Source organism: Glandiceps talaboti, chromosome 11 (genome assembly GCF_964340395.1).
Source record: "Glandiceps talaboti chromosome 11, keGlaTala1.1, whole genome shotgun sequence".
In the NCBI taxonomy this organism is placed as follows: domain Eukaryota; kingdom Metazoa; phylum Hemichordata; class Enteropneusta; family Spengelidae; genus Glandiceps; species Glandiceps talaboti.
In genome coordinates this window covers 7,874,657-7,886,858 of record NC_135559.1, presented here as the reverse complement: position 1 = coordinate 7,886,858, position 12,202 = coordinate 7,874,657, and the positions used below count along the sequence as shown (strand labels likewise).

The window sequence follows — 12,202 nt, the reverse complement described above, 5'->3', positions numbered from 1 at the left end:
ATCAATATAAACGAAAGATAAGTCTGGCTCTTGGTGTGAGGTCGCACTGTAGTTGAGTAATGGTGTATGTCCATACAGTGTTTGCACACACAGTAACACATACGATGTAAAATACACTCGTGGTTTTTACAAGGGTTTTACTCAGCATTCTTCAAAATAATAATGGCACAATGCGTACCACGCGTCTGACTTCAAAAAATAATACCACAAGTTTCTCCGGGCTTTCACGGGTGTTCTAAAACCGAAAACCAACGATGACACACGTCACTTGACGAAATAGCATGCAAAGAAGTCACACACACATAGTCATGTGTGAGCTAATATTCCATTCCAGGATGGTGATATTCTAGTCTAGGATGATCATAATACAAAAATGATGACGTTATTATAGGTATTTCCGATATTCAAAATACAGGTGCCATTACCAGTGACTGTTGTGGAATAAACACAACAGTCACTGGTAACGGTACCGGTATTTTTTGAATATCGGAAATACCTATAATAAAGTCATTATTTTGTATCGTGGAATACACACAACACAACACAACACAACAGTCATCGGTAACTAACGGTACCGGTATTTTGAATATCGTAATACCTTTAATAACGTAAATACCTATAAAATGACCGGTGACTGTTGTGTTGGGTAACACTGTTTATTCCACAACAGTCACCGGTAATGGTACCCGTATTTTGAATATCGTAAATACCTATAATAACGTCATTATTTTGTATTATGATCATCCTAGACTAGAATATCACCATCCTGGAATGGAATAGTAGTTCACAAGTGACTGTGACGTCACAGCACGAAAAGAAAGTGAAACGACCTTGACATTTCAATGTTGATAAAGACAGTACTAGTGGATAAGAAATCCCACTGTCCATAGATAAACAAACGTGTTGTCATAAGGTAACACGTCAGACTGTAATCACTTCCTTCTTGGTATGAATCAATATACCAACGTGTCATTAGTAACGTGTGAAAGCCCCTCCCCTGAAAAACCGTTGAACAACAAAAACAACTACCCACTCCCCACACCCAGCCCTTCACACATCCACACAAATTGCCTGTCCACCTGCATTTCGATAGTTGAAGTGATTTATTTACATGAACTCTATTAGTGCATAGACATTTGGAGAGATTTTGTACATTCAAGGGTCACCAAACCACTTTACTTGCAGACGACTTTGGTGTGAATCGCGGTGTCGTACCTAGGCCTACTAGTGTAGTGACTACAGAACAGCTTCTCCGCTGTGATGCAAGTAAACCACCAAGCACCAAACTCGAATATTAAAGTACTAAATAAGCCATTAAAACTATAGCCTTGAAGGCGAGCATATCATTATCAAATTTGGGTCATACCTCAAGCTTTTAATAGCTAGGTTGCGGTCTCGCAAAGATGAGTCATGTTAATGTACCATTGTACACGTCATAGACGCTGGCGATGAGTTTTGAGTAAAAAACGTCAATATGGATCGATTTTTAGAAGTATGCATGACCATGACATGACGTTGGCCTAACCACTCTAATAAACAATTTGAACGGTTATAAACAGCATCATCCGGGTCACACAGAAGGTGTTCGAAAAAAAAACCCAACAACAACATCCTGCTTTTAGTCCGAGTATTGATCACCTTGTTCTAACTTTGTAATAACTTTCATTTGATTATGAAGAACCCTAACCCGTGACCCCTCTTCCAACAAAAATAGAAAAAAAAGCTCACAAAAAGCTGTGTTTGAGCGTATACGTATATGTTTGGTTTGTTAAGAGTTCACGTGTTTGTCATGCCTTTGTACACTTGGAATGACATCACATATAAATCTGAGTAAATTTATAGTCATTTGCATACAAAGAAACAAGTAGCAATTGTTACGATCGGTGGCAAACATGTTTTGAAAGCGAAGAACATGTACACTCGTAAACTAAATACCATAGCTATTAGTAAACGCACAATGCGTCCATGGTGAATTATGTGGGCGGGTGACTGTGACACCCAGGGACAAACGGAACTAAGGAAGAAAAAAAACATGTACCAGCATTAAAATACACGAATGCAGACTTTGCGTTCAAAGTATACATTTTATCAAATTCACAAACACAATTTCTGGCAATATCAGCCCGAGTGCCAGTATGATTAATCTTCGGATTATGATTAATCTTCGGATTATGATTAATCTTCGGATTAGGATTAAAATCTAGATTGTTTGGCAGAGTTATAAAAAAGTTGGCCCAGGACAAAAGAATGATCATATGTATTCCGTATTAACTGGTAACACTAATGTGATGACCAAGGATTGAAACATGGCCCTTTAAAGAGCTCAACAATGACAACCCCCATTATTTGGTATACCCCTTGGTTTTGACCAGTTGATTCCATATATATATAATATATATATATATATATATATATATATATATATATATATATATATATATATATACATACACACATACACACACACATACATACATACATACATACATACATACATACATACATACATACATACATACATACATACATACATACATACATACTATTGCGCTCTGCCACTGCGGTATAGAGCACTGTCTTAGCAGATTGATATATATATATATATATATATATATATATATATATATATATATATACACGCATTCGCTGACGCTCATTTTGACCGTATTAATAAATCATGAATCATTTGACCGTATATGACCTTTGGCCTTGATTACACGCCATACATACAATGTACTGGTTTGAGACTGTTGACACTATGCAAAATATTTCAAATCAAGTTGTTTACCCTCCGAGTAACAAGTACGGCCAGGGAGCTGAACCACAAATATTAAATTCAAGTGCTAGTCTGGAATCTTAATTTAAGGGAATGGCATTGGTCAACGACCTCCAGACAGCTGAGATTTGTGTCGTTCAGACCTGTAGCACTTCACGTCGTATCTTACAGGGTAACGACCGCCAATCGCCACGAAATTATCTCATGTCATCGTACAGCAGGTAGTCGAGTGAGATAAATTTGATGATATCATGTTGACGCGCCATTGATGATGTCATCTGCTCTCTGAATCGAGGGCACCATGGCCCGGATTGCCAGGTTCTGCAAAAATACACACGAAGTAAAATCGATCAAGAAAGACAAATTTTATTTTGAAAATTTAAATGATTTGTATTCAGACATACTTTTAAAGCTGTGTGTATATCTACTCATAGACTTGCCCTTTAAAGCGGAATATCACTCCATGCAGTAAATAAAGATATGTTCCCCATTGCAAATTTTGGTTCTGGAGAGTCCTTTTATAATTTCGCACCATAATTTTCGTTGCTAAGAAACAACAAATTCAAACTCTTTTTACCTGTATGGTTCTTGCAGTAAATTAGGCAAACATTAAATATTCACGACTCCTAAGTGTCTATTTCCTTCAGATAAATAATGACTTTAGTGTTCATCTAATAAATATACATGTATACTAAGACCCATGTACTGAAAGAACGCTTAGAGGTGAAACAGAGATTCAATTTGGTGTTTCTTGGTCGAGCGCAAGTGCGAGCGCGCGCGCACGCACACACACACACACACACACACACACACACACACACACGCACACGCGCACGCACGCACACACATATACATACATACATACATACATACATACATACATACATACATACATACATACATACATACATACATACATACATACATACATACATACATACATACATACATACATACATACACATGCACCGTGCACACTCGATGACATCATGCCATTTCATTATTTGGGGTCATAGCAGTTTATCTGTTCGTCCGACAAATCACATACAAACACATGTAAATCACATACACTTACAACCGCAAAGGCAAGTCGGATCCGGGTAATGGCTTTCTTTTCAAAATTTTACATCCGTATTCAAAATCCGGCAATGTAATGTGCGTGACACCATAGACAGCACTGACGTGAATGTGTTTCACATATATCTCAACTATACAACGCCTCTTTCGACAAATAAAACACATACACAGTTTTCTATATATTGTATTATTTCACGACAATGTCATACTCAGTTAATAACCACAAGATCCTCTCGACTTTTATTTCATACATTGGTAGGTTGAATTACGTTTTTTTTTTTGAATTTGGAATCCAGTCAGTAATTACGGCGGGGGGAGGGGGGGGGAGAAACAGCATTTTTGGCGTTTTTTTCGCAGCCCCCTTCGCACTTTCAAAAATGTTCACTCCCCCCCCCCGCGATTTTGTCGTACAGTAAATTCTGATCACAGCCTTTGTCTTAGACTTTGTGGGTTATCCATGTGATTCAACAATTTGTATCAGTTTTTATTTGTATATCTATACTGTCGATCTTGTTGTTTTAATACTGAAATAAACTAAACTAAACTAAACTAAACTACACACTGCTAGTCTGGATTTCAACTGTGGTCTACTGCATACTTATTAGCCCCTTATACCTCCATGCTTACACCATGGAGGAAGGCCATCCCACTTCTATATGCTTGGACCATGGACACATCCATGCTAGACATATGCGCTCCTAATAGAACTAAGAAACCGTCACACGTCATTTTTTCCCAGGGAAACCGAGAAACTGTGTAGATATTACCGCGATATTTAATAGACAAGAAGTACAGGTTTAGTGACAGACATACTTGTATGTGGTTTAGTTTTGTTTACTAATAAAACACATACACAGTTTTAATATAAGCATTTTTCAATATAAGCATTTTCTTCTTTACTTTATTGTACTATACTGATAACTAAAATGATAGATAAGGTTGCAATAAAGTTTTTTATTATTATTACTATGTGTAGGTTTAGTTGGAGGTAGGAAGGACCTCTATGCCATGGTTTAATCATAGAGGTAGCACCTCCATGGTTTGTCTCTCCTCAGACCAATAAATAGTGGTCTGAGGTTTGTCCACACGATGGGGGTAATGATTACCCATGGACTCTCTCCCCTGGGGAGGGGAATCGTGAGTAAGGTCTAGCTATTTTAATTTCGTCACCTTCCTTGAGTTGAGGCAAGTCGTATCAAAAATGACATAGACCCTACTTTCATGTAGGGTCTATTCTCAAATCGATTAGTAACACACCGAAAGTCTATGTTATGTAATACCATGGCGGGAGAAAATAACAATGCTTGCTGACGCTACGGTCAATTTCATTATCAAGTTCATCACGCAGACACATAAACATTATCATATGAATAAGCGGATCAATGATCTACCCATGACTGATCAGCGTGCTGATCACGGCGTGTGTACGTGCAGATTCTCATGCATGTTTCCATTCAAAGTGTCGTAAACAAAAAAAGAAGAAGACATTTCTAACCAAATACTTTCTCATCATTTTTGAAATAACAGTTATGAAGTGATATAAATACAGCTTATTTTAGACACGTGTAAAAAGAAATTATTTCAAAATCAATACATGTATGTCTGTTCCTCGAATAACATCGCGTTATTGGTATCCGATGCGTAAAAAAGAAAAGAAAAGAAAGAAAGAAAGAAAGAAAGAAAGAAAGAAAGAAAGAAAGAAAGAAAGAAAGAAAGAAAGAAAGAAAGAAAGAAAGAAAGAAAGAAAGAAAGAAAGAAAAGGGGAATAAGACGCTATATAACAATACATGTAAACCCAATCTGATGTGGTGAATCCGCCGGACTCAATTTCTTTATTTACCGCTGTTTCATTCGTTTAGTGTCGTTCGTTTTCGATATTTATCACTCCGGGAACAAAAAAAAACGACAATAAACGAATAAAACAGAGGTAGGCTAAAATAAAGAAATCGAATCGTATTCACCAAATGAGATTTACAATCAGATTGATGTAAACCACGATATAGGTAAAACTTTGATTCAGAGTGAGAACAGGTCAGGACAGGTATCAAAAAATCTAAAACTGATGAAGAATCGAATTCGTGTTTTTGATCTGCTGTTAGACGAGCTACAACAAGAACCCAATAGATTGGAGAAATCACCTGTTTGTATGTCTGGCCGTGTTTTTTTTTTTTTTTTTTTTAAATAAGATACGCCAGTTAGCTAGGCTATTGAGCCTCCACAAACGGCTAGACATCTAGACAAATATAGTGTCTTGCTTGCAGAAGAATTACAAATTAATGTAAGTGGGGTTCGATTCTGACATATTATCCCAGAGTAGGAAAGGGACAATGTCCCATTTTGCAATCGAGTCCCCACTTATTTCATCTACAAGCAGGACCATATGCATCACAGTACTATTAAAACAGACCAAGTCAACTGCATTGTCGCGTTACGTTATATAAAGAGTCCTTGTATTGGGTTGGCCCGGGCCGGCCATCAGGCCGAGATCATTCACTCACTTCATGATTGATCACATACAATAATAGCAAATTATTCGACAATTAATTAACGAAGGATACTATGCTGAAAATAGCACTATACCATGTATATGTAACAATACCCGCAGAATGTTTCTCCATCAACACAAAGCTAATAGTTCTAGAGCATGAATATTTCGCTAAGAATAGCCCTGTAGTAAGCAATTAACATGTTTACCTATACAGCAATTATATCACTGGAATCAGTCCAAGCCATCGGAAAACAGATCACCACAGGTACGCGTGATCTACGATATGTTTGAGACCGTAAAACATAAACCCGCCAAAATTAAATATTGGAGTATTAAAATGGCCGATGATATGTGAAATAAATATAACAAGTTGAAATGGAAATTCATTTGTGTTGGTAAACCCCTTATTAGGCTCACAAGTCCGCAAGGTCACATGTACTGAATAGCAGGTCAATCTGTTGACAAAGATTGAAGTGTGCAGTCGAAAATTTCAGGTAAATTTTCAAGTTGTGTTTGGAACAAACGTTCAATTGAATACTAAGTATATAACAAGTTTCTAAGATCACGCTCGTTATTTCATAAACACATTTTTCGTAGCAATTTCAAATTCAAACAAACTTTGGCTAAAGTTCATTCTCAGTGCATACATGTGCATGCCTCGGCATGACGTGGAGAGACCGTGAGCTATAAATATAGAACATAAACCATATATAATATAGATGATAATTTTTACACGGATATTGTAAAGTGTCTGGAAGGACAAAGAAATTAAAACGCTCAATGGCCCCAGTGTCACTACTTGATTTACTTCCATACAGAAACCTTGTCCTAAAATAGAAGGCAATTAAATTGAAAATTTGATTAATCCGACAAATTACTCGTTGTTGACGATATTTTCCCTTCTAAAAATGCGTCCATGTTTTCATCAAACTGATGCGTGAATTGTTTATCATCACTTTGTATTCAAATACGTTGCTATTTTATTAAACAATTGATTCCCTCGATGACGACGTGATAGTTCGTCGACCCTAGCGATGACAAATACATGAGGCCATTTGTATTTTGGTGATTAATATGCAAAGTAATATGCAAATACTCAGGACACATGCGCCCAGGCATGCCAGGCGTGTTTGCTGATTCTAGCCAATCAACGAGCTTAGACCATAGCGTGATCGAGAAAATAATTTGCATAACGTGTACCTGTTTTCGTATTCCACCTAAGCTTGTTTATTCACTCTATCTGTTAATGTAGACAACGGTCGCTAACGTGAAACGGGTTAATAATTCTCCAAATCGTGGCCTGATATTGCTTGAAAACCGGGCTCCAGATCAAAAAGCTGTACATGTGCAAGAGGTGAAGTTCATCCTGTTTCTTCTGCTTGAGTTATCACAAAACGAAATACCATGGATATACAATTAAGCGACCGAGAGAAGATCCCTGACAAGTCGATTCTTGGGATGATGAAACGTTTTATTGAGGCGGTCAACGAAATGGACTCCACGGTCATGATACCCAGTCGGCTCATAGACATGAAACTCAACACTGAAGATAAGCCGATGAACACAGAAAAAAATGGAAATGTAGACAATTCACTAGTGCCAACAAATGTTTCAAACAGGGACCTCTATACATATTTCTCGTTACTTCGTACCATCAAAATAGATTTGGTTAAAGGGACCATGGACGGAGCGCCCGACGCTGAAAGTTCCGAGGAAGAGGATAGTGAACACAGTGAGCAGGCGAGACAAGCCGCTGGCTTATTCAGAGAACATCTCCGTGGACTTTTCAATGTACTTGACCAGTTAACAGAAATGGCGAAGTGTCTTACGAGCAAATATCAACAAGAAACTGGCGATTTCCAGACGTGCCCTAAACCGAAGTCATTTACTGTGTAATGTATGAACAGACTGGTGGTGTTCTTATGGCACGGAAGCTTGCCAGAAAGACGCACCAAAATTTTCTCTTATGAGTTTCCGGAGAATAAACTCTCTCTACTTCGTGTAAATGCAAAAGCCACTTAAAGTATGCCAAACTTCAGGGAGTAAATCCGAATATATACCGAAGGATCCGAGTCGTCTTCCCTATGCAACGTCTGAAAGCGAAAATAGGCCCAGCTTAATGGCTGACCTCCGACTGTGCACAACGAACAGTTGATTGAGAAAATATTTTTTTTTGTAGCAATGGACACCTTTTATGTCTTGTTGCATTTTACTGTGACATTAATGTATGTGATTTCGTGCTTTCTATTGCTGACGTGTTAAATTTCTTTACATAATTTTGATGAGCGCGGCAGTTGCTTTCGCGCGCACAATTTCCAGATTTTCCTTCCCCCCACACAAATGTGGTCAGCGACGATGGGACCACTGTGTTCGGGGGTCACTAGGTCGCACTACCGCACAAAAACCGATGTTACTATACGGTTGTGTTCACATTTTATTTTCGTAAGTTATCTGCCGAAGTTACATACATCAAATGAGAAATGTCATTTTTGTAATAGTGAAGTGTTTGTCCACAGTGTTGTGTAATATTTGCAAATATGAACAATGAAGTTGTAAATTTTTGCCCCGTGCATACGTTGACTCGCAGAGTTTGGTATCTTTGAATCCATTTTAGGAAAAACGAAACCATTATTTACAGAAATTGTCACTTTTAACCCATTTTCAGACCATGGTTTGGTCAAAAAGTATGAAAATCACACCGGGAAATGCCATGTGGGTGTGGGCTGGGTCAAATTGCAACAGATCCTGTTTTCAGTTCCGGGTTGAACGTTTCAATTCAAAACACTGAAAGACGTTGATGCTGTATCGATTCGTCAGGCCTGGGATTGAAAAACAATCTGTCAACAGTCGTAAATTCACACAAGTTCTACGTTATAAGGAACAATCCAGTGTACCCGTTTCGATTTACAAGTTTGAAATTTTTTCCGGGTGGGATGGGGAGGACTACGGACATTTGTACATAGATAAGATACTCATATTTTCAGCCGAAGACAAACTTAAAACTCATTGACAAGTTGCTAATTAAAAAAAAAGTAAAAAAAATATACAAAATAATCTTTCGTTTGATTTGTATCATTTTTTGTAAATATTCATGATTTTGAAATCTAACAAAAAATAAAAATACGATTTTAACAACTTTTCTGAAAAACCTCAGTTTGTTCTAATTTTCTTTTGCCATTTAGAGTCCAAAGTACGTTATTATTTATTTTATTGCATACAGGCTGTTCAGCACCCTTCAATAATGCGTGTTTTTTGTGTTACACTTGTCCACTTTATTTTCAAAGTTGAATTTTGATGATTCTGTAGACTTTGTAAACATGTACACTTACTTCCCAAGGATTTTGTAGTAATATTTTGTACAACCAAACTTGTCATCTAATCAAGAGAATAAATATTATATATCGAAACTGAATCCTCATCTTGCTGTGTGTTAGTTTGTGTTCTTTACACCATACCACATGCCTCACCCCTCCCTCCCCTTCTCTCTCTCTCTCTCTCTCTCTCTCTCTCTCTCTCTCTCTCTCTCTCTCTCTCTCTTGTCTTTGCTTTTAGAATGTATGCCCAATACGCATGCTCAGTATAGGACGCGACGACAGAACAAAAACAGCCATCTGCGTCAATGGTGTACATATGCGTACATACAAAAGAATGGCGAATTCTTACTAAAAATGGCTTGTCGGTTGATGCCGTCGACCTGTGACCTACTGACAAAGAAGAAGTGATTTATTTTGCTGGATTCCATGTCTTTAAAATAATAATTGATATGAATCGTGTGATGCAGTCGGTTAACGTTAGGGTCCTCTTAGATATTGCATCCAATTTATCAAGGTTTGATATAAGGAATGGGGGGGGGGGGGGGCATCGTTGATTTATGAAAACAGTCTTGCTAATAAGGCTATCATGGGTGTGTGTCCAGGCCATGTTGAATCATTCAGTCTCAAAGGGACACGCACTGCATATCTTTTGCTGTAATTTATTCACCCGACACGACCTTGCATTTCCATGGTTCAATTGAAAGCCCTTTCTAACTTGACATACTTTGGGACAAGCTGAGTATATTAGCTTGCCACTTGTGTGGAAATACTTACAGACACGTCAATAAAAACAATTCTTCTATAAATTGTATAATGTCTATGTTGATACATGCCTCCTAGCCTGTGACATTACAATTTGTATTCTGGCATTTTTAGAACTGTTGGTTGCGTAATAGGGAATTCTTGTATTTTTTATGCGCATAATAAATGACGTCATTGGACCGTTTATAAGTCATTATTATACCAGGTTTTAGTTGCATCAGTTGCAAGTGATAGTTCAGGTTGGTCTGGATACCAACAGTGTGAGTCGTAGCGATATTGTATAGGAAGTAGACTATATAGTTAAGTATTGTTCAGTAAGTAGAATACTGTGAGTACGTTTTTAATACGCAGATAAAATTACATCCCCGAAAATATAAACTCAGCCTGTAAATACCATTAGCATATTTTCACCATTTTGAAAAAGGTCAAACTACTCCCACCCTCTCAAATATTACATTTGTGGACTATGTTTGTCCTCATGTCCGTCATGTTTCATCAGGCTCCTTTCTTCGCTTCCCCATTATCACTGCTGTCTACCCCTGGCTCTCTCTATGTGTGTGTGTGTGTGTGTGTGTGTGTGTGTGTGTGTGTGTGTGTGTGTGTGTGTGTGTCTGTCTCTTTGTCTGTCTGTCCGTCCGTCCGTCCGTCCGTCCGTCCGTCCGTCCAGCCAGCCAGCCATCCATCCATCCATCCATCCATCCATCCATCCATCCATCCATCCATCCATCCATCCATCCATCCATCCATCCATCCATCCATCCATCCATCCATCCATCCATCCATCCATCCATCCATCTATCTATCTATCTATCTATCTATCTATCTATCTATCTATCTATCTATCTATCTATCTATCTATCTATCTATCTATCTATCTATCTATCTATCTATATATCTATCTATCTATCTATCTATCTATCTATCTTTCTGTCTCCGTCTAGTCTGTCCGTTCGCGCGCCTATCTCTATCTCGTCTCCCTTTTCCCACGTACTCCACATTCACCGTAATACCGATGTACGAAGAATCTGAGTACGCTAATTTAAAAAAATCGTCTTCAGATTTATAATTATACCTTTGACGTTATGTAAGCAAACAGGGCCCGTCTATGCTGACTCGGCAATTTGGAAGCTTTGTTGAGCTAGAATATACCGTATGGATAGGCGATCGTTGAACTGTTGACCTCCCAGGTTTTCAAGGTCATCCAGGTTCTCAAAATTATAATATGGGGGCAATGAACTCAATTTAAACGGGGAATTTCACAACTCACATTTCGTCGTTTTATAACGGGCAGCAGTTGAGCATTGTCTATCTCTGGTTTTCAGATTCATAATAGCATTTTTTGCCCGTGAGATTATGAGACAGGGCGTAAAACGGCGTTTCGGAAACTGTAAACAATGACGTCATTGAAAAACATTTCGAAAGCCAGTGATAAAATCAAACGCGAATTTCACATAGAAAATAGAATTTCACATGTGCATAATACTATTAGGCCAAGGCATATTATGGTTTAAAGATGAGATGATAAATTTCTTTATCAGATCATTTGAAAATGGAATATTGTATAATTAACATCTTATATATTCACGAAGCTATCAATGCATGCAACTATTGGAATATTATAATTAATTAATATTTATATTTACTGGCGTCGCTTCATTAAACTGATAACTCTTGGTAGGGCCATACAGAGAAAAATCAATGAAAAGTAGGTGGGGCTAGACTAGTGAAGCGGCAATAATAATTATAGCGTTATTTTTTCTGGCCTTTTTGTCGTTCCTGGGTATA

At 37.8% G+C, this 12,202-nt stretch overlaps 1 protein-coding gene across 1 annotated transcript; it reads left to right on the top strand.

The window, feature by feature from the left end:
* The first annotated feature begins 7,569 nt into the window (after positions 1-7,569).
* On the top strand, positions 7,570-9,732 carry LOC144442186 (mid1-interacting protein 1-like). The gene has a single exon (XM_078131457.1). The coding sequence runs from the start codon at positions 7,746-7,748 to the stop codon at positions 8,235-8,237; it is 492 nt and encodes a 163-aa protein (XP_077987583.1). The 5' UTR covers positions 7,570-7,745; the 3' UTR covers positions 8,238-9,732.
* The last annotated feature ends 2,470 nt before the right edge of the window (positions 9,733-12,202 follow it).

Coding starts and splice junctions, on each gene's coding strand:
- LOC144442186 (XM_078131457.1), top strand. CDS start 7,746: ATGGATATACAATTAAGCGACCGAGAGAAGATCCCTGACAAGTCGATT.